Source organism: Podarcis raffonei, chromosome Z (assembly GCF_027172205.1).
Source record: "Podarcis raffonei isolate rPodRaf1 chromosome Z, rPodRaf1.pri, whole genome shotgun sequence".
Classification (NCBI taxonomy): Eukaryota; Metazoa; Chordata; class Lepidosauria; order Squamata; family Lacertidae; genus Podarcis; species Podarcis raffonei.
In genome coordinates this window covers 10851020-10877927 of record NC_070621.1, presented here as the reverse complement: position 1 = coordinate 10877927, position 26908 = coordinate 10851020, and the positions used below count along the sequence as shown (strand labels likewise).

General features: G+C 43.2%; 2 protein-coding genes and 1 long non-coding RNA gene across 4 annotated transcripts in view; 2 read left to right on the top strand and 1 right to left on the bottom strand.

Moving 5' to 3' along the window:
- The first annotated feature begins 2073 nt into the window (after positions 1-2073).
- LOC128406504 (uncharacterized) lies at positions 2074-5746 on the top strand. Its single transcript, XR_008328514.1, has 3 exons — positions 2074-2281; positions 2879-3011; positions 4463-5746. It is a non-coding gene; the product is annotated as an uncharacterized LOC128406504 (long non-coding RNA).
- A 3367-nt stretch (positions 5747-9113) lies between these two features.
- LOC128406502 (stomatin-like) lies at positions 9114-20828 on the top strand. The gene is made up of 7 exons (XM_053373947.1): positions 9114-9472; positions 12020-12132; positions 14255-14327; positions 15115-15197; positions 16980-17183; positions 18692-18772; positions 20441-20828. The coding sequence occupies exons 1-7, from the start codon at positions 9415-9417 to the stop codon at positions 20621-20623; spliced, it is 795 nt and encodes a 264-aa protein (XP_053229922.1). The 5' UTR covers positions 9114-9414; the 3' UTR covers positions 20624-20828.
- Positions 20829-22709: 1881 nt separating this feature from the next.
- GSN (gelsolin) overlaps positions 22710-26908 on the bottom strand; it is a 69819-nt gene continuing 65620 nt past the window's right edge. For both annotated transcript variants that reach the window (XM_053373933.1, XM_053373932.1), the window contains exons 14-17: positions 26433-26557; positions 25179-25256; positions 24079-24139; positions 22710-23113 (exon numbers count right to left, since the gene is read on the bottom strand). In XM_053373933.1, coding sequence (XP_053229908.1) covers positions 22944-23113; positions 24079-24139; positions 25179-25256; positions 26433-26557 — 434 coding nt within the window. In that variant the 3' untranslated portion in view covers positions 22710-22943. The remainder of the gene's footprint in view (positions 23114-24078; positions 24140-25178; positions 25257-26432; positions 26558-26908) is intronic.

Below are 26908 nucleotides of genomic sequence, written 5' to 3'. Positions count from 1 at the left end.
TTCTCAGTCATCTGCTCATCTCCCTTTTGTCCCCCTTTGTCCCATTTCTGATTTCGAAGAAGAAGAAGAAGAAGAAGAAGAAGAAGAAGAAGAAGAAGAAGAAGAAGAGGAGGAGTTTGGATTTGATATCCCACTTTATCGCTACCCTAAGGAGTCTCAAAGCGGCTAACATTCTCCTTTCCCTTCCTCCCCCACAACAAACACTCTGTGAGGTGAGTGAGGCTGAGAGACTTCAGAGAAGTGTGACTAGCCCAAGGTCACCCAGCAGCTGCATGTGGAGGAGCGGGGAAGCGAACCCGGTTCACCAGATTACGAATCCACCGCTCTTAACCACTACACCACACTGGCTCTAAAGGGCCTTATAGGCTGCATTCAGAAGGTCCCAGGTTCACCCCTGGCATCTCTAGGCAGGGCTGGAGAAGACTTCCTGTCTGAAACCCTGGAGAGCCACTGCCAGTCTCTGTAGATTGTACTGAGGTAGATGGACCAGTTCGGTCTATATAAGACTGTGTAGACATTACCAGCTTAAAACACAACAAGGTGATTCTTTTTCCCAATCCAGATGGAAGCAGGTTTGGAGAAAAAAAACATATCAAGATGCAGTATTTCATAAGAAACACGAGGCGGAATATGAATTGTGGCTAACGTATGTATACTGCCTCCCCAAAAAGCTGTGGGATGCACTGGATGCAGAGTAAATGGGAGTGTATATACAGTCTAAGGCAGCTTCCTCTGTTCCTACATCCCTGCAGCCCAATACACACAGAGAGATATTTGAAGAACCATCCAAAGAACCTGAATGATGGGCGAATCAGTATAGGGCATGTTTTAACTATGAAACTTCCTATCACAAGATGCGGTGGTGGCCAGCAACTTAAGCAGAGCACACATTATTGTTTGCACCCAGTAATCTCCCACTGCTGGTGTTTGAAGCCAAGTACAAATGATCTTACCTACAATTCTTAGGTGTCCTATAATGGCTTGGGAAATACTGCTGCTTGGTGCAATTTCCCTCGAACCATCTTCCATCCGGAGGTGTGTACATTTGAGACAACTGTTGCACATGCTCAGGTGCCAGTTTTGTTTAAAAGGAGTTTGATGTTGTGGAACAAATCAGGTGGTGGTGGTGGTTGTTAAAATTTCAATACTGCCCTTCATCTGAGGATCACAGGGTGGTTTACAATATAAAAACACAAAAATACACACCATAGTAACAAACAAAAACAATACCACACACACATTTTAAACGGCCATAAATAAAGGCCTGGGAAGAGAGGAATGCTTTTGCCTGGTGCCTCCCTAGTGAAAGCATTCCACAAGTGGGGAGCCACCGCATAAAAGGCCCATTCTCATGTTGCCATTCTCTGGACCTATCATAGAGGAAGCACATGAAGAAGGGCCTCTATGTTGTGTGTACAGCAACATTAAAAAGTGACTTGAAACACACAGAGGAGCAAATGATCTGTGATTCCTACATGACAGGGGGTTGCACAAAATGACCCTTAGGGCCCTTCCAACTCTACAGTTCTATCACTGTGTTTTAACACTCATGTACGTAGCCCCCAGCATCAGATACAGACAGTGTGGCTCTGAATACATTGCAAGCCTATTTGCTGATGAGGATGTCCCAGGTATTTAGCAACATGAAATAATCCTAGATACAGGAGAGCGTGGTTGAACCAAGTCTGCGTCCTTATGAAGCCAGTCTGTTCACATGCAAAACGGTGGTTAAGCTAAAACAAAAACTTTCAATCTTGCAGCTGTGTCCCAAGTCAGGCAAATTGGAAGTGATATTGTCAATCTAGTTGTACAACAAGCATAGATGAACATCAGGTACAAAATGCAGTTTAAGGAGTACTGCGTGGCTGTTATGTTTATTGATCTGTTTAAGACATTCATATCCCAGTTTTCCTCCAAGGAGTTCGAAGTGACATACCTATTTCTCCTTCTTCTCATTTTATCCTCCCAACAACCGTGCAAGGTAGGTTGGGCTGAGAGGGAGCGACTGGCTCAAGACTGAGTCCTTGGACACTTGTACCCTAGTATCCCGGGTCCTAGTCCAACACTAACTGCTATGCCACACTGACTCTTGTAGAACCTTGGTGTGGTGGCTCTGCATTTGATGTCACCAACAGCCATTGCTTAGCAACGAAATGTGCGTCCGTTTGAGCTGAGGTTCTTGAGGTTCTTGTATCCTCAGCACGTACAGGGTTTAGAGAGATCTGCTGTGGTGATCTTTGCTTATTTTGTTGACAAGATGGCATCTGACAAACTTCTGGCTGTAAGTGAATGTTGACATTTCTAGCGGACTTACCTCTAGGGTCCAGAATCACAAACTTTGGCAAATAGCTATCAAAGGTCAAAGAAAGGCAAGTTTTTGGCAGAGAATAATGAAGGCTCTAAAGGAAATGTTAGTATTATATATAGTTAGGGGTGCCAAATTGAATGAAATATAGGGGGGGGCACATACTTGATCACATGACACAGTGCGTGCGCGCGCGCGCGCACACACACCATTTGAATGGGAATGCTCATCAACTCTGGGGGGAGGCTGGCCCCCTCTAATCTAGTTTAACATGGAAAGGAAGAGACAGAAAAAGAAAAATATATATTCAGCCAGTGCTGAATATATATTCAGGTGTACACATACCACTAAACATTTTGTGAATCTAAGTTTGGCATCATTGGGGGCAGTATTTCAATATGAGTAGGAAAATGAGGTACCCCTAAACATATTTTTTAGGGAGGAAAGCACTGTTTTCAGCCACTGTCTTGAGGTGGTGGTGATGACGACAGTCTAACAACATTTAGTGAACCAGAGCACTGCCTATACACTGGCTTCTTGTCCTAACAGTAACTTCTCTGGGTCTCTCCTCAGCCCTCCCTGGAACTTCCAACATCCATGTTGGGTCCACTGGTGGCAGTTTCATGCCTTTGTGCCTTGGGTCCTGACATGGAATGCCACCAGCAGGCTGCACAAACCCTCTGAAATATCCTGCCCAGGAAAGAAGGTAAGCCTGGAAGGAATGCATTGCCTGCAAGACCGTAAGCCCAAGGATTACAGAAGCACAGAGTAATTGTTGTTATCGTTTTTTGATTTTGATTTAACAACAACAACACCCACCTTGGTGGAGGGGAGTGATTCAAAAAGTAGCCTAAAGAGGACTGAGTGGAGCCATGGAAGGTTGAATGCTTGGCAGTGGGGGCGGGATAGTGGTTGAAATCCCGAAGGGCAGCACTCCAGACTGCAACGTTTTGTTGCATAACCCAGCTGTAAATATATTCTGTTTAAAGTGACTACTTCCCCTGCCCTCATGTTTACACCACCTTTGGGATCTCAGGGCTCATCCACACGTCCCCTTGTCCCGTGCCTAGAAAACACGGGTGCAGGTGGCTCATACGGAGCTGTGGACAAGCCCTTATGAGCTCTGTCCGAAGAAGGATGGGACAACACAGATTGTTAGAACTTCAAAGCCTTTAAAGGGCCAACAACCCTCTGGCCCCAAGACAGGCACTCTTCCTCCATTCCGTAGGCTCTACTGTCTGGTGCATTTCCTGCACCACCCGTCTGGTAATATGCCACGGGGGGTGGGCATCAAATAACCATCACACACACAGATTTTAGGAATGTTGTGTTGCGTGTCATTTTCAAGGTGGCTTTTAACTGCTTTTAATTTGATTTGAGGGAGGGCTAGGGGGCACTGTGGGACGCAGGTGGCACTGTGGGTTAAACCACAGAGCTTAGAACTTGCCGATCAGAAGGTCGGTGGTTCGAATCCCGGTGACGGGGTGAGCTCCCGTTGCTCAGTCCCTGCTCCTGCCCACCTAGCAGTTCGAAAGCACGTCAAAGTGCAAGTAAATAAATAGGTGCCGCGCTGGCGGGAAGGTGAACGGCGTTTCCATGCGCTGCTCTGGTTCGCCAGAAACAGCTTAATCATGCTGGCCACATGACCCGGAAGCTGTACACAGGCTCCCACGGCCAGTAAAGCAAGATGTGCCGCAACCCCAGAGTCAGCCATGACTGGACCTAATGGTCAGGGGTCCCTTTACCTATACCTAGGGGGCACTACTGTCCTGGATGGTGGTTTGGACACCGCAGCTGCTCTCTGCCCCCAGGTCAGCCTTGACCCAGGGAAGGGGGAGCCTCAGCTGGGTGCCCCACAGCTGCCCTCCTTCCTGACCCAGGGAAGGAGGAGTTGCGGCTGGGAATGCAGGACACACATGGCAGGACACGCAGAGATCTTCACCCTCTGCAGCCATCAGCCCCCACCTCTGGCAGGGCATGAGAATGGGGGGGGGAGGGCTATCTGGTTCACGGGGGGCCCCCCATGTTCTGCACCCGGGGCCATGTCCCCCATGCCCCTCCCACGCTACACCACAGCTCATGCTGTGAGTTCTGAACAAAGAAATCTAGTGGGCTACTTGGATTTTACATTGCTGAAATTAGTCCCTTTCGCCTCAGTACAGATCACCTGCAGTGGCCACAAACCAGCAAGGTCAACATCAGAGGATCTGGAACTACAACCATCCTCTGCGTAAGACAGCAACTCCGGAAACAGAAGATTCCATGAACGGCTGTTATCTGCGAAAGAGACCCACTGCTTATGCCAAGTAGACACCTCTGCCCTCGAACCAAAAAATTGTGGTGACTTCGATACCTTGATATACAACTGTTAACACCTCCAGCCTTTGTTTATCTCGCATCAATTGCCCACTTTTGCCAGTGGCACACACACACATGAGCATGTCTTCCCCCATTCTGCCGGACCCGCATGTCAGCAATTGCACATCAATTGGACGCTCCTCAAATGGTTGGTGCTATTTTCCAGAACACTGATTGTATGTGTGTATGTATGCTCTTGTTGACCATTTTTTATTATTATTTCAGGGTTCTAGTTTTTTTTGCCAAATCTTTTTTATTGATTTTCAATTTTTTTTTACGAACCGGCCACCAACTGAAAGAAATTTAACATTTTTCCAAAGAAAAACCAGTTTAACATTTTTCCAAATCTGACTTCCTGCACACCCTCCTGGATATGTCAATAGTTCTTAGTGCTGCATCATATTCCCCAATTATTTCTAGTTTGCCTTCAAACATTACAAATAACCTTCCAGTACATTATATTTTATTTTAAAAAACAACAACTCCTTTTCAAACAGCTATCCATCAATCAATTCCTGCACATATATTAAATTAACATTTCCAATTTCAGGGAGTGAGGTTACTTATCAGATTATCAGTCCCTGCTGAATTATTGAACAATATTATATAACATTAAATAAAAATTCCTCTCCTTTCATCTGCGTGTATAATCTTCTTGCTGCTCAACTCCCTTGTCCCTCGTCGCATTTAAACGGGGGTCTTTTTCTTTTCTTTTTTACAGCAGGAACTCAAAGGTCGACCATCTCGCTTGGTGCATTTTCCAACCATCCCATAATTGGCGGCGGCGGGGCGGGGCGGGGCGCGGTAACCACTTTCTCCTTCACAGTTCAAGTTCTTATTACAGCCTCTCCCCGTGATCCGAGGCACTCGAGCAGATTTGCCCCACCGTTAGACTTTCCAGTTCTCTGTGCAAAAAAATCTGCTCCTTTCTGGCCGGTTTGCTTTTAATTCCTCCATCATAAATTGTCCAACGATCCAAATTTTAATTTGCTTCCTTATAGTTCATTAATACTTTTGTCGTCCTTTAATCCCATCAATCTGAAACCTCCGGGTATAGGGCGGTATATAAAATTCAATCAATCAATCAATCAATCAATCAGTCTTAATAATAGTAAGGAGGGGGTTGGGGTGGAGGGAAGAAGATGGCGTCGAGGTAAGACGCTCTCACCAGAGCTGCACAGATTCTTTTTTAATTACATGACGGGGATTGCTCGCGGCCGGGCTTTCTATTTTTATTTTTCTCGGAGGCAAGGTTTTTATATGTTTTATGTGCTCCGGCACTTAAGGGCTTTTAATATTCAAATCTAGTAAGGGAATGGTGTTTCTCTCTTGACATAACGGTGTATGTATAGCTCAGAGCAGCCTTCCCCTTCCTCCATTGTTGCAGCAGCATCCACGTTATCTTGAACCTCATCGTCGCAGATTTCCCGTCCCGTTTTGTTTAAAAACCTTCATATATTTCCATAGTCAAGGGGGGCGAGGAGAGAGATCCTGAACCCTTACTTTATAAGCACATGTTTACATCCTTGCAATCATAAACGTTAACAAAAATAATAACAAAAATAGATCTCCCCACCCCACCTTTTCCAATAAAGGTTCCCCTTTATCACGTAGCTGCACAACAAGACAATGACCCACATCAGTGTGGTTAACTTGACCCAACCTTACCCCCCCACACAAACATACAAACAAGCCACACACTGCAATCAACCGAACTTAACCAACCAAATCCTTGTAATCATAAATGTTAACAAAAATAATAGCAAAAAAGCAACAACAGCCCCTATCTGCCTCCCTCCATCTTTTCCAATCTCATCCATGCAGGAATTGCCATTCAAGCCTTGTGCCTTTCCCCCCACCTTGTTATATGTATTTGTATCTTTTTATTTCACAAGAGTACAATAAATTCTTTTTTAAACAAACATTTAAAAGCTTGTACTGTATTGCTAAGATTTTCTGCGGATCACAGCAGATTGGGGGGGGGGCAGGACAGGAAAGACCACTTACTTTACATCACAAAACTAGGACAAAACTTTGGCATCAGTTTGAAGGAGATCATAAAAAATTGGATTTTGGGATGTCAATTTATAACCCTGGGTTGAGTATCAAGTACGCCATTGGAGGATGGCACAAAACACATGGTTTGCAGCACAAAATGAGCACAAAACATTGGTATCAGTTGGGAGGGGATCCAAAATTTTGGGGTCACACTTTAATGAAACTTTGATGTGAGACCAACATGTTGCAATCCTACACACTTACTAATGAGTAAGTCGAATTAAACTTATCTGGACTTATTTGATGAGTAAATGAGTTTAGAATTGCATGGTGGGGTGTTTCGAGCTCACAAGATTGTTCTTACAATAGTTATAAGGCAATGGTTGCAGTCTTACTTTGAAGTTCCTGTGTTCCTTAAAGTCAGTTACACAATGTCGTGGGAGGTTAAAATGCTCCCCATTAGATTTTCAACATTTGTCCTTTACTTTCTTGGGCTCCATGATCACTGCAGATGGTGACAGCAATCACAAATTTCCCTCCCTGCCGGGTATGGAAGAGAGAGAATGAAAGAGAAAAATAATTGAATTATATTTACTTCCAAATGTATATGTCCTTTTCAGCCCCTCCAGAGAAGCCTGGCCAAGGCCTCCAGGTGTTCGAGTGGCTCCTAGTTATCCTTTCATTCATCTTCATTCTCTTGACTTTTGCCTTATCCATCTACCTGTGCATAGAGCTAAGAATGTTCCTGGTAAATAACATTCCCCAAAAGAATAGATGCATTCCTTACTTAAATTGAATGCTCACACACAGCTGAGCACTCATATTTTCTTCTTCTTTTTTCTGAGCACTCAGATTGAAGCATTTTTTAAAAGTGACTCTCCCCACCCCGGTTATCACCCAATACCACTTAGGGCACCTTCAGACCCTGATATTGCGAAAGATTGCAGGCACGAGGAGAAGGGGACGACAGAGGACAAGATGGTTGGACAGTGTTCTCAAAGCTACCAACATGAGTTTAACCAAGCTGCAGGAGGCACTGGAAGACAGGAGTGCCTGGCATGCTCTGGTCCATGGGGTCACAAAGAGACGACTAAACAACAACAACAATAACTCCCCCCCCATTATTAATTAAACATAACTTGAATAACAATATTATTCATATGAATGTAAACTAGTCCAAACCAAACATATGCCTGAGGAATATGCAGTAATAAAGAATTCTGTTTTCTCTCTGACAACTGGTTGAATATCCTGGAAATTACCATTCATATATTGAAAATTAAAGTATGGGGGAAATGTAATAAACAAGATATACAATTAAGCAAATCAAATGTTCTTCCAGATAGGTTGGCAAGACACAGATGGTTGCTTTTTAAGTTTGCTGTAGATGTATGCCAAAACAGTGTGAGATTCCTGGAGTTCTGGGGCTTTTACCCAGGGTTTGGTTTCCTTTGGAATGAGGGATAACAGAGACAGTGGTGTCTTTATGCAATATGGTTTATTTACACATATACACATATACACAACATGAGCCTACGATTGAGGGGTTCACAGCATTAACACCTCAAGAGTCTTGCTTCTCCCATAGCCACAGCCTTGGATTCCTACAGAAATTAGGCATGGCTCTGACTACCCGGCTTCCCAGCCTACAGCTTGCTTCTACCTTTCAGCCCCCATCACTCAACTGTCAACTCTGGCCTTTGTCTTTCTAACTACCAGCCAGTTGAGGGAGGTTGGCCCACCCATTTGTTTTCTGGCACAGAGCCACTTTGTTACCTTAAAGGTAAAGGGACCCCTGACAGTTAGGTCAACTCTGGGGTTGCGGCGCTCATCTCACTTTATTGGCCGAGGGAGCCGGCGCACAGCTTCCGGGTCATGTGGCCAGCATGACTAAGCCGCTTCAGGCGAACCACGGAAACGCCGTTTTACCTTCCCACTGGAGGTAAACCTATTTATCTACTTGCACTTTGACATGTTTTCGAACTGCTAGGTTGGCAGGAGCTGGGACTGAGCAACAGGAGTTCACCCCGCCATGGGGATTCGAACCACCAACCTTCTGATGGGAAAGTCCTAGGCTCTGTGGTTTAACCCACAGTGCTACCCGCGTCCCAGTGCCACCCACATCCCTAATTCTGTTACCTTAAGGGCACATAATTAGGCCATTACCTCACCATGAAGCTAGAATAGCTATTCCAGGTATATGAAACCTTGCTTAGATTTCAACATTTGCTGAATCCAGGGATTAGAAAAGTCTCAGGCATATAGCCAGTGGTTGCAGGGCTGTTTTGTGCTCTAGGGAAAGGCTAACTACTTGCATGCACACACCACCACCAACTTTCTAACCGGTTAAAAAAAGAAAAAAAGATGTCTGACAGAAAAAAACCGAAAAGCACAAAACATGAAACTATTAAATTTATTTTAAATTGCAAGGCTAAGTAATCTGTGTAAAACTGTGCCCTTCAAAGGTCAGTCCGTTCTGCACCCTTCTGAGGCCTGGTGGACCTAATGATACCACGGGCCACGGTCCTGGTAAATGGATATATATCAGACTGCTTTGCTTAAAGAAATCCGTGTGCGGGCAGAATGAAGCAGCCGAGGCCTCGGAGCCTGCTCACTAGGACCTGGGCGAGTAACTGACGGATCGAGCGTTGCTGGAGCAACCGCTGGCGCCCCGTCCTCGAATCGAGCCGGGCTGTGCAGGAATCTTGTTGGGTCGGTTAGTGCGTGCGGAGCTGGTCAAGTCGGTAGCCCTCATGACAGAGGGAGAGAAGGATGTCTCCGAAAAGACGGAAGTCGTCGATGCTCCTCCACGTGAGCGACTGGAGGATTTGCAGTTTGGGGCAGGCGGGCCGGGCTTGCGTGTGTAAAGATCTGGGGAAGGGGGCGAGCAGTCCGTGAAAAGCTCCTCTGCTTAAAAACCCAGGCAGGGCTAGAACCTCCCGCCCTTCCTCAACGCACGCTAATAAAGCCTAGCGTGCCTCTGAGCCTTGCCATGCTTCATCACGACCAAAAGGGGCCTCGCCGTTAAGGAGAAAGGAACGTTGTTGTGAAAGTGGGCTTCTCCTTGAGGTTTTCTGCCTTCCCCAAGCGAGAGGAACCCCCATCCTCACTTGTTCTTCCTGTTCTTGCTACTTGCGGCGCCACGTGTTAACTATAAAACCAGGTTACCCTTTAAGCATAGTTTCCTGGTCTCAGGAGCACGTAATCATATCCTGAAGGCAGCTCTGTCTTATTTATTTTTGTCTGTGGGATACTCAATGATAATTTTTGAAACACAAGTTAAAGAGTGCAAGGGCGGGGGGTGGGGCGGTGTTCCATGGGGATCTATGGCTGAGGCTTGGGACCTGCTCTGACTCCATCCAGGGTGAAACAGAGGGAAGAATAAGGGTTTCTGAAGATGTGCAAAGTGTACCCCTAATCACTAAGTTATTACAGCCCTCAGGAAAGGAATTTATTTTGCTGTCCTCAGGGAATGGCAGCAGCCTGAAGAAGTCTTTTTTTATATATATATAAGATATTTATTCAAATTTTACAAAAAAGAAAACATAAGTTTACAAAATCGAGAAAATTGTAACAGCAATTAACAAACTAAAATTTTAACAATTAACAAACTAAAAAAAGCACACATAGAAAAAAGAATAAAAAGGGTACAAAATACAAAAAAAGCAGGCAGCTGAAAAAGAAGTTTAAAAAGAAAAAATATATATCCATTTTTCATTATCTTTGGACTCATTTACTTATTTCCTTGACCTCCTCTCACCTCCCCTTTTTGTACAGTATTCCCATTCACAAAGACATTTCAGCAAATCCTTACCCTCTTTCAACCATCTTTACTCTATATCTTAACCTATTATAACTATGTATTTCCATTCATTGTCAATCCATGTTTGCATATTCTTGTTAATCTTAATACCAATACCACTTATTTTCAATCCAACATCATTTTAGCATTCATTAATTTTACAGTATTTCTGCAAATAGTCTTTAAATTTCTTCCAGTCTTCTTCCACCAACTCTTCTCCCTGGTCTCGGATTCTGCCAGTCATTTCTGCCAATTCCATATACTCGATCACCTTCATCTGCCACTCTTCCAGTGTGGGTAAATCTTGTGTCTTCCAATACTTTGCAATCAGTATTCTTGCTGCTGTTGTTGCATACATAAAGAAAGTTCCTGAAGAAGTCTTTTCAGAATAGTTTGAGACCGCTTACAGTGGTGTCCAAATTTTTTCAAAGAGAACCAGATTTGATGACGTGAAGGGCTGTGGGGGCTTACCGAAGGGCCAACCAAAGTTGTTGACCTTTTCTAGGATTGAAGTTTTTCAGCTTTTTTAAGGATTGGAGTTGTTGAGCTTCTTTTAGGATTGAAGTTGTTGAGGTTTTCTTAGGATTTTACCTCATGAAATAAACTGCCACGGGGGCTGGATTAAACCAACCGGCGGGCCGGATTAGGCCCCCGAAACGGACTTTGGACGTGCCTGGGCCTTATTTGAATGCTGTAAGGCAGGCATGACCAACAAATAGCTTGTGATCAACTTTGACCTGAACCCCTAAAAAACAGGAGTAGATCACTGCCAGATTTTAATTTGGAAAGTGGATTGCAGCTTCATGGGAGCTGGCCACCCCTGGCATATAAGAGTGGAGTTTATAGGCTAGGGATAGCAGCTGCTTTGAGGAAGTGAAATCCCACTCCACAGCGCTGGCAGATACTGGATTTGCTGGTAATGTTTTGAGTAACTAGCTGACTGGATGAAGGATGGATTGATGGTGTGCTCTGAGTACAGCAAAATTTCAGCAGCAATAAATTAATTTGACTGGTAGATTTGCTGGGTGTTAGTTTCACTGTACATTTAAAACAGTACTGTACCACTTTAAACAGTGGGCCTCCTCCCCCAAATCCTAGGAAGTGAACTTTTTTTAGGGTGCTGAGACTTGTCAGAAGGGCCCTTTACCGCTTCCAGAGCCACAATTGTCCAAGTGGTTTAGCCATCAATCTTTCCAGAGAACTTTTGAAATCAGTACAGTTTTTAAATCAAGGGTTAAAACCAGCACGGCTTTGAAAGGCTCAGCCAGCCGTCTTGATTCAAAGTGGCATCCAATGGTTTCCAAACATAGACAAAAACCTGCTCCGTGAGCCATCATGCAGAATTTGGTTGTGATAGCACAAATGCACAACAAACAGGCAGCCTCATAAACATACATTGTATTAAGTAAATGTACGGTATATAAAACACACAGGTGCAATTAATTTATGGGGAGCACAGAATTTCCCTCCCTGCCAGATATGGAAGAGAGAGGGAGAGAATGAAAGAGAAAAATAATTGAATTATATTTACTTCCAAATGTATATGTCCTTTTCAGCCCCTCCAGAAAAGCCTGGCCAAGACCTCCAGCCATTCGAGTGGCTCCTAGTTATCCTTTCATTCATCTTCGCGCTCTTGACTTTTCCCATATCCATCTGGCTGTGCATAGAGGTAAGAATGTTCCTGCTAATAACATTCCCCAAAAGGAGAATAGATGCATTCCTTACTTAAATTGAATGCTCACATACAGCTGAGCACCCGGATTTAAAAGTGACTCTCCCCACTCCGGTTTTGTGGAAGAGATTCAAACTCATACAATGAAAATATATGTGCCCATCTGGTGTTTTATCATAGTTGTATTCTGCAACTTGCCCTTGACACAAGGGCTGCAAATCCCATTTCACCCCATTGTGTGCACTGCCTGCCGCCCCTGGCCAGGCCACCCATCTTCACTGAAAGTTCCGCTGCTCTGCCTCTGCTGCTGGTGAAGATCTCTCATGTGTCATGAGATATTGCCAGAAATTAGTGCTGATTCCGGCGGCAGAGGTGGCAGGGCAGGGTGTTAGTGGTGGATTTATTCTTAGTTATTTTAGTTATCTGTTTTTATCTATAAGTCACATTGAGTCCCGTCAAGGAGACGGATAGGGTAAAAACAAAGTAATAAATGAAAAGTTGTTTGCAATGCCTCCCCAGTGCAACTGCATTATTGTTGTCTTAAGGGGCTGTAGTTCAGCAAAAGTGGGGTTATTTATTTATATGTATTTATTGCACTGATATGAATATGACTCAGCTTTCCATTTTCAGAAGTATATGCTGTTGCAAGACCAAGCTCGTTCATACTGAGCATGTGTGAGAATTTTCTTACTGCCTGCATAGAGTAACATTTGCCGGGAAAGTACCTTTTAAATAAAAACTACAAATATTTTATACTGCTACTAGGTAACAGCACATACCAAATGTACCCCTTTGACCTTATGAAACATTTCCCCAAAAGACCCAGTAAAAACACAGACATTTTCCCCCCTTCAAGGAGCTCAAGGTAGCATACATGGTTCTCCCATCCTCATTTAATCCCAACCAGAACCCTGTGAGGTAGGTTAGGCTGAGAGGCAGTGACTGGCTTAGGATCACCCACTGAGCTTCATGGTCAAATTAGGATTTGAACCCTAGTTTTCAGCAGGAAGTTAACAAAACATGGTACTGATTAGTAATGAAGCAGTGTCCCACCAGCCCACACAAATAGTGTTTCCACAATATTAAAAGCAGGGTTGCATCTAGCCACCCTGAGCATCTCACGATGAGCACAAATCTTTATTTATTTATTCATGAAATTTATGTGTCACTCTTCCTTAAGGAGCCCAGGGGGGCAAACAAGTGATAAAACAAAGCAAAAATCTTGAAAACTAAAGGCAATTCTAATGTAGTACAGATGCAGACCATGGACTCGGCTATTACAGCTGCAAATAAAATGTTTTAAGTGTGTTGTAAAGTGCGTTATACATTTGTGATACTAGACAGCGATGGTGAGCTATGGCAAATTCAATATATTTTTCAAAACATTTTTAAAAAAGCATTTTCACAGCATTTTTTATATGCTTCTAGATAGCAAATTAGGAAAGATCTCAAATTAAAAGGCTTTTTGAAAGAAGGACTTCTGTAGCTGCCAAAAAGACAGAGACAGCACCTGTCAAATATTCAAGGGGAGGGCATTCCTAACGGCAGGTGCTACAACACTAAAGGCCCATTTCCAATATTGTGCAGGATGGACCTTCTGATGAGGTGGCATCTCCAAGAGGCCCTCACCTGCATAACTCAGTCACCAACTGAATATATAAGGAGTGGAGCAATATTTTATGTATCCTGGCCCCAAGCTTATATAGGGCTTTATACAGGAAAACCAGCACCCTGAACACAGCCCACTAGCTAATTGGTAGCCAGTGCAATCCTTTCAACAGTGGGGTAATGTGTTGCTAATATCCTGTCTCAGTGAGCAGTTGAGCCACTGTGTTTGGCACCAACTGAAGCTTTTGGACCAACCTCAAGGACAGTCTCACTGAATTCACAATACAAAAGGACATCTGGAGGATCCCTAAAATGCCTGTATTGCTGCAACTTTCTCCTATTTATTTATTTATTTCATTTATATACCGCCTTTATCTTCCAAGGACCTCTACATGGTGCACATGGTTCTCCTCCTCCCCATTTCGTAAAAGTTGCAAAAGCCCCACAAAAATAGACTGAAATGTACAAGATGGAAATCAACCTGTGACTCCCGACCCCTTTCCTATAACAGGTTGTCTATGAATACGAGCAAGCTATCGTTGTAAGACTGGGGCGCATACAAAAAGGAGGTGCAAAAGGGCCAGGTGAGGGTTTCATAATATAGTTCCAACATGTGACAGAACGTTAATGCTGATCAGTTTCATGGGAATGTCCTGAAGGCTTGTTCCGATTGTTCATTCTTACCCCTGACTGTGGTTAGGTCATATATTCAAATCGCTGCTTTAAGAATCATGGCTCCCCCCAGAGAATCCTGGGAACTGTAGAATGTTACAAATCTCCTAGCAGCTTTCAGCATCCTTAACAAACTACAGTTGCCAGGATTATTGGTGGGTGGGTGGAGCCATGATCCTTACAGCGGCAAGAGAGTGTCCCTAGGTGTATGGTGTGGATGTGACCATGAGTCTGCCAAAGGAACTTTGGGCTGGTACTTCTTGTACAAGAGTCACTCATTTGGCCTCAATCAGTAGGGCTATCAACTCGAACCTGCACCCAGTGGTGATTGGTGCCATTATCGTAGGATGGAAAAGAGAGAGATCAACAGTAGGTGGCACCAGAGCCTGGGAACTAAAGAGTCAATGTTGTTTAAACTCCTGGTGGAACAATGCTCAGTAAACAAGTGACCTGGGAGTGCCCCAGTTTTTAAATGAAAATGAAATGAAGGCAGTGGAGGCTGGTCTATTCGAGCCAACTTCAGTCGGCCTGCCATCTTGTTTATAGCCTCTCCAGAGGGTGGCAGCCCCAACTTCCGCTGGCATGCAGCCCCCTGAAAGTTGCCTACAAGGGAACATGGCCCTCGGGCTGAAAAGGGTTTCCTTACTGCTGTGATACAACCTCTTGTGAGTTGAACGGTTGTCATTTCTGTTCATGCAGGCATCCATTTCCTTTTGCCTTGCACAGACACCCTTATCAGAGTGGACATGAGGACAAAGTCATTTACTATACCATTCCAGGAAGTAAGTAGTCCGCTTCCCAGGCTTATTCCCTTCTTCTCCTGATGGGAGCTGGAATCCACAGTTTCCTCACCCCTGCTTTAACTGGGCCTTAACTGGACAAAAGTCCTAGAAGAAATGGGATACATTGAACTATTTGATAGTGAGGTTTAAAGAGGCTCTTCATGTGAACTAGTTCGATCTGCTGGATATACCGTACTTTTCCATGTATAACACCTCCCATGTATAAGACGCCCCCTATTTTGGGGGACTACAAATGTGAGGAGATTGTCCAGAGTTGTTGAACTTTTTTGTGGAGGATTGCACAGAGTTGTTGAGCTTTTTAAAGGGGGGGATTGCCAAAAATAACTCACCCACCTGGCCGACACTAACACCCACGCGTGTTGCAACAGCCTCCTAATGTCTGTCCCCCCACTGGCAGAAGCAGCCTATTGCCCTCCCAGTTGCCGCAGCAACACCCAATCAACACCACGCCTTGCCACAGAGACCACTAACACGCTGAATACCATCTCTGGCTCACGGCATCAACCAGTCCAACGTCACCCTTAGGCACTATCCATGTATAAGACTACCCCCTATTTTAAACATAAATTTTCAGTAAAAAAACCATAGTCTTATACACAGAAAAGTACGGTACAACTCCTACTTGACAGCCCCAACCAATGTTTTCTCCCTTTCTCATGATGCTAGAACTTAGGGATGTCCGGTGAGGTTGAATGTTGAAAGAGTCAGGATAAACTTCTTCACACAGCACATAGTGAGACTATGGAATTGACTCCCCCAAGAGGAAGTAACAGCCATCAACTTGGATGGCTTTAAAAGACAATTAGACACAATCATGGGGGATAAGGTTATCAGAGGCAGTATATGTATTTGCATACCAGTTCCTGTGAATCACGTGAAGAGAGCTGCTTTTGTGTTCAGGTCCTGCAACCTGGGCCCTGCAGTTGTCATCTGAGGCCCTTCTTCAGGAGCTCTGGAACATACCATCATTACGTATTTTTAGGTGCTGGAGAAAAGCATTTCTTTTCCACCAAGCCATTGGCTTCTAATTCTTTGTGGCCTCTTTGAGTGAGTGGGAGGTTTTAATGCTGCCTTTAAAAAATGTGGTTGTCTTTTAGATTTTTCTTTGCTCTGTTTTATGCTGGTCTTAGTGTATATGTTGCTGTGAGTTGCTTTGAGTTACATTTGTTTAAAAAAGTGACTAATAAGTTTAATTAATAATAATAATTGTTTTGGGGAGAGAGTACTAGATTATATCAATATTACTTCTTAGAGGGGGAAGCTAGCATTGTTAGAATAGAATATTATTTACTTCATGGTATTTTATTAATTGTATACATGCAATTTGACAACTAGTGATTGTAAATGGTTCTCCGTGCCCTCGCTGTGGCTAAAAGACTGGTATTGATCCACTGGAAATATGAATCTATGGCTCCCTTTAATCAATGGATACAAAACATGACAACTCTTGCAACATGTGAATGGATGTATGAATAAATATACCGTATTTGGAAAGCATTTATAAAAAATATAGGTTATAAATAGATCTATATGAATTAGAATAATAATATCATTTATATCCCTTTGTATTAGACAAGTATGTATATAATTGTAGTGGGGGATTTTGTATTTTTAATGCATTTTTATTTCCTTTTTCACTATATCTTGCTTACACAAAATATTTTCAATTAAAAAAAACCAAAACACTTTACATCTCTTTATCATTCTTATATGTTGGAGTTTTTTCCATTTTTCCTTACCTCACTGCTGCTTCTCCCTTAGATTTTTACCAAAGATCCAATGACTGTGGATGCGGATGGTGTGATTTACTTCCGAGTGCAGAATCCCATCCTTGCTGTCACAAATGCCACTGAAGCAGTCACGGCCACTCAGCTCTTGGCTGAAACCACTTTCAAGAATGTTTTGGGGACTAAGAACTTATCTGAAATCATCTCCAACCGGGAACAAATTGCACATACTATACAGGTATGGCTAAGCTGCGGTTCCCAACCTGGTGCCCGCCAAGGCTTTCATTGGAGCACCCCACCCCCCGCAAGGCAGGTGCCTCAGACTCTGAGCTTTTCATCTTTTTAAAAAAGTCTCTAGCCTTCTAGAAAGAAAGTTATAAAGCAAAATGTGCAGGCCCCCTTCTAAGTATTGCTGTGAACTGAGCTATCCTGGCTGCTCCTGCCTATCAGTGTTTCTAGCCAGTGATTGAAGTCAGAGCTGTGATTGATAAGTGAGTTGTTTGGACACCAGGCAACAGAAATCCCTGGGGTCCTAAAGAGCTTCGGTTTTCCTTCCCCCTTTAGCGCACTTTTCCTACTTCTGACTTATTTTCTAGAAGTCCTTGTAGTTTGCCCTTTGCCCTTTGCTAGCAAGCAGGATTCATTTTTCTTGTAGTGCATTCATCTGCAATCAGGTGTTTCCTAGAAGTTATTTCCCACAAATACTCCTACAAAATAAGTGGAGGGGGATGTTAAAGAGTCCCAGCAAATGCAAAATCTGAAAACTTTGCAAAGAGGCTTAAAGCATGTTTCTTGCTGTGCAGAGGCTGCTGTGCAGGTACTCATTAAGAACTCACTATACAGTATAGTAAGCTTACAGAGCAATTGTATGCATGTCTACTCAGAAGTAAGTCTCTGTGTTTTAAAATATTTTATTTTAAATATATTATTTTATTAACATGCAGGAAAACAAGATACATTTTAGTATAAGCTACATAGAAAGGAAAACAAAATCTAGTTACAGCAAATAAATTTTGAAGTAATGTTAACTTTCTGGACAGGCATGTGATAAATACCTTCATTAAGGGATTTACTCGGGTAACTACATCAAATAAACATCTGAACAGATTTCTAAAATTTGCTCATTTTTCCATTTCACGGTGTGGGGGTAACAGAATTAAGAACTCTATAAAGGAGGTATGAACACAGATAGAACTCAGATCATCCAAATCCACTAAAAGGGACCGTCCCTGTCCCTGCACATTAATATACATTACAAAATCATACCACACACACACACACACACACACTTTGGCCTATAAGAACTCTTGATTTGAATGTCATTTTTTTTCAAGTAACACTTGAACAAAGCTTATACCATGGTTAGACTATGTCTGATCTTTACTGAGCAATTTGCTCTAGGGCTTGTTTGTTTGTTTGTTTCAGCTGTGAGGTTATACGACCATGAGCTTTCACCCTGATTTACTTGCATGGTGGTTATGTCTTCCCATTAGTCAGTCATTTATCTCATACATTTTAGTGCACTTAGACGCCACTTTCCTAACTGCAATATTACAGTTCTTAAAATGGATCTGTAGTGCCAGGGTGCCTTAATCCACTTTAATTGCAGAAAAACCAAAATATCTAGTGTGTGACTTAAGTCCTGTTCATTTGTTCTGTTGAGTTTCATGGCTCATGTAATTGCTATACAGTATGTATAATGGCTGATGGCTGACTACTATATTTCCCTCACATTTTTTTTAACAGACCACACTGAACAACACCACAGGTGACTGGGGCATAAAGGTGGAGCGTGTGGACATCAATGACGTGAAAGCAAAAGTAAAGGTAGGAGCCTCTGTATCTACTGTGTGTCACTTTGAAGCTGTTTTGTGGAAAGCAACAAATAGATGGAATAATAGCATGTTAATAATAGCCTGTTTAGATGGTGGGACTGTCACTTGGAAAGTGGTGCAGCCGCAAAAGAAAACTAAGGCCGGGTACACACAACATGGAGTACTTGCTTTTTCCGCATAGTCCACACACATTTACTAGGGCCCAGTTTCCTTGGAATGAAGGTTTAGAGGAGACTGTGGTATCTTAAGGATATATAGTTTTATTTACACATGTATGCAACCTGAGCATAGGATGAAGGGGCTCACAGCATTAATACTGCAACAGATTTTGGCACAGAGCAAGAGATGCTTATGTGTCCTTCACCTTCTAGCTCTCTCACACTCCACCATCTCTAGCCTTTGTTCTTCTAACTACCAGCTACGTGACAGGAGGGTGTGAGAAAGGCCCACCTGTTTGTTCTGTAGCACAGAGCAACTTATTTGGATAGGCTAAATTGTGGTACTTAACTAGCCAGCCAAAGCCATTACCGTGTCAAAGGAACTGGCTTGGCAAGCTTCTTTGGCAAGCTCAACAACTTTTGTGTCCGGATTTTCTCTTTTTGAAATATGGCACCCTCACATAGAATCAATCTAGGTTGAGAGCAGCAGCATGTTGAGCAGGAATGATTGAGAGAAACAACATTTTTGTGGAGGAAATGGCTTAGTTTGTATACAGCCAAAGATTCAACGGCATGGTGGCTGTTCATCTAGGCACTGTAGCCTCTGCGCAGGCCACCCTGCTTTTGAGGATCATGTTTCTCTTAAATACTTCCTTAGCTGTACCAAGTCAGGTACTTAAATGGCTACTTGCCAGGATAGTTATGTTCTACCTCCACTGTTGGATGGCAAAGTGGATTTATTGCACTACACAACAATGCTTTCCATGAAGCACCTCACCAGATATTAACTTGAATCCCAGCTTCAAAATACTGACAGTGTGGATCTCCCCACTCCTACCCGATGTTGCAGCTCAAAATAGTTTCCTGATCAGCTCTCTAACTTTTGCTTTTATTGGTCAAAACCAGAAATGTTATTGGAAATCCCCTGGTCAACAGCTCATCACTCAATTTGCACTGTCTGGTATTGGGTCAGTGAAAAGATGACAGTGCTCAGTCTTTTCTTTTTCTTTCCTTATTTCCTGCCACCAGTGTGTTTGTAGTCAACCCCCTTGGAATCATGTGTTGCTTGTTCTGGGGTGAAAAAATCCTGAGAAGGACCCAGCCACTCATGTTCACATCAGTTTGCATTAAAAAAAACCAAAACAAACCCTCATGAAAATTCATCAGCTATGGAGTGCAGGTTTATTATATACACTTTTGTAAGTAATTTTGCCTGACACACACACCATTTTAAAAACAGTTTCCCTTAATAGAATGCAATTTTGTCTGTTGTCGTCACCAAATGTATGCATTTTTAGGCACACAACTTGGCTGGATAACTGCATTGCGAAATTCAGAGAAATGTGAATGTCAAGAGATGAGTGCCATTTGATACTTTTATTGCTTTGGAAAGTGCAAATTAAGTTGTTTCTTTTAAATGGAAACTGAATCAAATTCCTCCCCTATCCTAGTAGCATAGGGCATCAAATGGCTTGTTGGCCTTGTGATTTTATCCCTTTCAGGTCACTGTGGGAGAGAGTGAAAGGACCAGCCCCAAGACTGTGAAGGAATCTTCTGTTGTCATGATTGAATCTCCCAAGTCTCTCAAGTTTCACTGCTTGAAGAAGGAGACCAGGACCTGTGAGGACGCCAGCGTTACCAATGAACAGACTGTCATCAATCAACAGACTGTCATATTCCGCTAACAGTAGATATGCTGCAAGGCATTGTGGGAATGAAGTGCTAACTCAGGACACTGATGCACAGGGAGATGCTCTTTCACAGGAGGCTAGATTCCTTTTAAGCGCATGAAGTGATTTTATTTATTTGCCTATTTTTAAAGTTTTATATTTTGTTGTTTCATTGCCCCTCATCCCAAAATATGAATAAAAGTAGAAATATGATGGACAATATATTCTCAATCTGCCATCCTTACACCCTTTCTCTCGTCTCCAACATAGCGATACTTAGGAACATAGGAAACAGCCTTATGCTGAGTGAGACCATCGATCCATGTAGCTCTGTACAGTCTGCACTGACTGGCAAAGACTCCCAAGGGTTTCAGAGAGGGCTTTCTCCTAGCCCTACTTGGAGATGCTGGGAATCATGTGCTCTGCCACCAAGTTATGTCCTCCCCCTCAACATAACAATTCTGTGGTTCTGAAGAATAGGATGAATTAAATAGGAGAAAGGAATGTGGGAAGCTGCTTTTTTCAGTATCAGACCATTTACTGCTGAACCCAGCATCTTCTGCATGCAAAGCTGTTGCTCTACCACTGAACATGATGTTTACTGAGCATTCATAATGATTTGGCTTGGTTCAAGCGTAGACATACATGCCACTGAAATAAAGTTATGAGCACTGGAAAAACAACAATACTAAAGTATCAGTTTTCGGTGTTCAGGGAATGAGGCATTTGGAGAGGTTTTCTCCCTCATCAAATATCTCTGATGACATCTTCAAGTTCTTCAGTTGTGGACATGTGGAACTTCTTCTCATGTTTCAAGCAAAATGTTGGTTGCATTCATTTTTCTTCTGTAATTTGTTTGAGAATACCAAGTAATGACTTCATTGCTTCTTCCAATGTCACTGATGTAGCTCTACAAACAGTAGCTGCTCACGCTTTGGAACTGGTGCCCTGCTGATCTAACTAGAGTTAGATCACGTTACAACTTGCCAACTTGCACACGTTACAACTTGTCAACATCTTTCTTAAATGTTGGTGCCCAGAACTGGACATGGTACTCTCGGTGTGGTCTGACGATGGCAGAATAGAGAAGGACTATTACATTCCTTGATCTGGACACCATAGTTCTCTTGATGCAGCCTAGAATAGCTTTTGTTTTATTTTTTTGGCTGCTGCATCATACTGTTGACCCATGTTAAGTTTGTGGTCTACTAAGACCCCTTTTCATATGTACTACTGGCAAGCAAGGTGTCCCCTATTTTATATTTGTGCATCTGGTTCTTCCTGCCTATATGTAGAACCTCTCCAATCTGTTGAATTCTGATTCTGTCTTTAGTGACAATGGCTACCCCTCCCAGTTGGTGTCATCTGCAAGTTTGATGAGGGTGCTGATAGTTGCTAGAAGACCCCTATTCACCCTCAGACAGCTATAATTCAGAGTGGTTTAACAATCAATCCCTCTTCACAGGGAACTTTGGAAGTTGAAGCTCTGTGAGGGGAATACTGGGTCTCCTAATAACTTAGCACTCTTGAGAAGCTACAGCTCCCACGATTCTTTGAGGGAAGCCATAACTGTTTAAAGTGGTATCGTAGGGCTTAAAATACACAGTGTGAATGTGGCCCATGTGGTTGCTAGAAGAACCCCCTGTGATATTGACCTTGGACTGCTTCCTGATGTTGTTTCTGGATAACCTTTAGACCAAGACTGTCTGTTTGGACTGTGCAGCACCAGCGACCCTGCCTGTGTTGGTGAGGACTTTGGCAAGAGGCTTACAACACTCTACCACAAGCAGTAGTGACGACCACCTACACAGAGGGCTTTAAAAGAGAATTAAGACAAATGAGTGGAGGATTCCGCTACATTCTGCCTCCGCTGTTGGAATTAGTATGTCTCTGAATACTAGTTGCTGGAAACTGCAGGAGGGGAGAGTGACTGCTGTGCTCAGTTACTGCTTTGGGGTTTCCCAGGGGGAATCTGGTTGACCACAGTGAGAACACAACTTCTGGCTCAATCCAGCCAGACTCTACATATGTTCTTAGGATAATTCCTGGAAGACATAGACCCCAGCGTCTCTCAATAAGTTTTATCTGAAACCAACAAACCTTCTGAGTTTCCACATAAGCTTTATTAAAGACCATTTTCAAAGCAGCAGAAAAGCCAGTACAATTCATGGTGAGATTCAGGTACTGCACAGCTACTTAGGCTATTTATTATTATTATTTTTAAAAAAGAGTGACATAATTCTGCAGCTGGTGGTAGAGGAAAGGAGTAGCTCTTTAGAGGCAGTGAAGGCACCAAACTTTTATATATGTATTTAAAAAAGAAAAGCTGTTCCTTTTACACAGCCAGCTCGGCCATGGCCCTATCCAGAGGATCAGTGCTCCAGTAATCATCTTCCCAGCCAAGGAACCAGCCAGTGAAGGTGGGGGGTTCGAACCCTTGTCTGATGAGTGTGATGGGAGTTCTTCTGTCACGATTGGCAGGGTCGGTCTCAATATATCTCCTGGCTGTAAAGATGCAAGTGAAGAAGGAAAAGAAGAGAACACAAGAGAAAAATGAGCTTCTTGCTGAGATCCTAAGGGGGCAATCCCCTAAGAGGGATCAATAAGCTTTTATTGGCATATATGAGGACATGGGGAAGGACCCTGTGAATCCATTTCTATGTCTGAGGGTGGTGCAGAGGGTAATGACATAAGAAAGACTTTTGAGTGGTGGCTCCCTAGGAAGCATGCCTGGTGCCATTGCTGTCTGTTAGGTGCCAAGCTAAAACATTCTTATTTATCCAGGCTTCTGAGCCTGCATATAATGCTAGTGCTATTCAACACACACCACTGTAGATAATTAACATGGCTAGCTTGGATCCATTGATTTCAGTGGGTGTACTCTGAATAGAACGTAAGTTGTATACAACTCCTTTTTTTTTTAATTGTGAGGGTAGTTAGATGTGTCTGTGGCCTTTGTTGTGACCATCCTTTAAGTGTGGTGGGTGGGGCTTGTTTCATTCCTCTGTGTCTAATTCTAATGTCTCTGCTTTATTTTTCACTGTGTATGTTGCTTTGAGGCACTTGAGTGCAAAAATGTGACTAATAAATGGAATAGTAATTTTGAGGGACTACAACAAAGAGGTCTCCAGATGATGGATTGAGGCTCATTTTCAGATGGCTGTAGGGAATTTTTGGCCTTCTAGATGCTACTGAACTACAACTCCCATCAGCCCCAGCAAGCATGACCAATGGCGATGGGGCTCCCATAATTCTTTGAGGGAAGCTCATAACTGTTTAAAGTGGTATCAAAGTGCTTTACATGAAGGGTGTGAATGTGGCCACTGTTATGGAATTCTTGAGAATTAGAGCTCATGGTAACGCATTCTGCATGCGCTTATTTCAGTGTGGCTTTACTACGTGCTGATGTGTACGGCCTGATTGATCAGTGAGAAATGAATCCAGAAATGAGAGGTGTATACCCATCCTACCTGATGTTTGAGCCTCTGTCTTCTCCACCTCGTTCGCATCTTTTCCAACCCAAACAAAGACCTTTTAAAAAAAGGTAATGAAAAATGTTAACATCCGTATGTGCACTCTCACAGTGTGACCAACCACATGGCCCTGGAAAGCGTGCAAGCAGGACCTGACCACAGGCATGGCCAGAGGGGTGCGGAAAGCTGCCCCCAGATCAAGTAAATAAATAAAAATACTTAACTAATTCACCAATCGCATCACAGCCCTCCCTAAAAAAAGTCCTACCCCCTCAACAAAAATCCTGGTTACGCCCATGAACCTGACTGATGACAACAGTCGTACTCCCACTTGTGATTCCCACCAGCTGGTATAAAGAAGCTTATTGCATAACTAAGGATGGTTGAATCTGTTTTGGGGTCTCATTTTTCCTGTCTTGTTCTGCTCTCTGCATTTTTAAAGTCCTCATGATGGCTCATCAACATTTAAGTGCAAGTTTATCCTAATATACACGTTTGCTTTTAATGTAATTTTGTCTAATATACATATCTTTGCAAGGTAGTTCCCCCCAATATTGTATGCTATTTTCACTAATTTTCAGGCACACTTCACCCCAGTATATACATTTTTGTACACATAACTTGGCTGGAAACCTGTGCTGCAAAATTCAAAGTGATGTCTCTTTCGAAGGATGGTTGTGTTTCAGTTTGCGTTGTTTCAGAAAGTGTGAACTAGGTTTGCCTTCAAGTGTGACCTGAATCAATTTTCTCCCTCCCATCCTTATTATTGAATTTATATCCCACCTTCTTATCCAAAGAGCTTAAGGCGACACATATACTTCTGCCCTTCTTCCTTTTATCCTCACAACAATCTTGTGAGGTAGGTTAGGCTGAGGGGCTGTGCCCGACTCAAGGTTACCCAGTGGGCTTTCTGGTTGAGTAGGGATTTGAATCTTGATCTCCCAGATCCTATTCAAACACTCTAACCACTACACCACACTGGCTCTCACGGTGCATCACCGAATGTGACTCTATTTTGAATTTCCCTTGTTCCACACTGGTCTCCTTGATATGGAGCACAAAAAGAACTGATTGCTAGTGAAGAGATAGTGACATACCTGGTCCCAGGTGTCCAACAGCATCACATCATCTGTGGCCAAATCCTCTTGGGTCAGCTCTCCAGGTACTTCTTCAATCTAAACCAAATATTTAAGAGGGTGATATGTTAAAGGGGACAAACAACCGAAGCTTGCACAAAGAGGCTTGCGCTATCCCTGAAGCTCCATTGTACGTAACAGAACCTGAACACCATTCTCTTGAAACTGAAGCACCTTGTGTTGCTGGTGTTCCTAAATGCTTAGATTTGTCCTGCACAGTGTTCTTCCCAGGAGCCTACTTCAGAGTGACCCTAGGGAGCCAATCCTCAGAGGCTGACCCACCTCCTTTCACCCTGATTGGCCTAAGTCATCGCAAAGGAGACTGCGGATTGGCTCCTAAGAAAGGGGACATGTGCAGAGTAACTTTCCCTCATCACTGAGCAAACACAACAAGGTGCCACACACCTGTCTGCCAAGCAGGTATGAGACGGGGTTATTTTAAGCTAAGGATGGGGAAGGTGAGGCCCTATAGGCTTGGTTAGAATACAGCTCCCATCAGCCCCAGACCACATGGTCAATTGTCCAGGATGACGGAACTTGTAGTCGACTACCAGCTGGAGGGCCACAGGTTCTCCCTCGCTGGCTTAAGCACACCTTCAGAGACTCAGCAGCCCTTGACACTGTACTAGCCATTGCCACTGTCCTCCAAAACCTTCCTTTGGTTTTGATTCCTCAATGCAGTACAATATTAGACTATATGTGCAACCAGTTCATTGAGCACTCATCCTGATTTGCTTGCACAAAGCTTGTGTGGAGGTTAGACTACATCTAGTCTTCATTAAGTGTTTGCTGAAATTTATGTGTGGGGCAGATATGCAACAATAAGCATTTGTCCATATTTTTGTGTGTGTGTGTGTGTGTGTGTGTGTGTGTGTGTGTAGACATTCATCCCACACTTTTCTGTGCATTTTCCGATTTCTTTCCTAACCAGAAACAGTCTTGGGGTTTTTTAAGTGGATTTGTTGTGCTAGGGTGACAAGAGGTTCATCCGATGTTAGTCCTACTAAGAACAGACTCATTAGAATTAATGAACATGATTAACTTCGGTCCATTAGTTTCAATGAGTTTAGCTGGCTATAAACCAGTGCATTTTAATCCACTGTAATTGCACAAACCAAAATGTCTTGGTATCTGCCTGCATCTCTCCTGAAAAATGCTGACAGCCTGAAGGTGGTCTAAGTTCTCAGCAATGCCCTGAATGCAAGAGGTACTCACAGTAAAGCGCCCACTCTTGTTAGTGCAGGCAAACAGTCTAGGTGGGTGAACGTCCATCTTCTTGTCCTTTAGCCGTGGGGAGGTGCGATAGGCAGCTCTTCCACCAAGTGCTTCCCAGAAACCAGCTGCAAGACAGGAAGGAACCAAACATACAGGTTTGCCATCACCATCAGGAAGAAAGTGGCTGCCTCTGGCTTTGAGACAGTGCAGTGATAGATTTAGGACCTGAAACGAACCATGCAAACCCCAGTGCCTTTAATCAGAACTATGGCCTGTCCCCATGTCTGTTTTATTCTTCTTTCATGATGATTGGTGTTCATGGTCTTATCTATTTTTATTTAACAAAATGTATATATCATTCGATTGCAGCAAAACCTCTTAAGCAGGTTGCATGTCGTTTTTTTTAAAATATATATAAATAAAAACAATTTAAATTATCAGTAAAAAACATTAAAAACACACCAAAGTCCATGTGG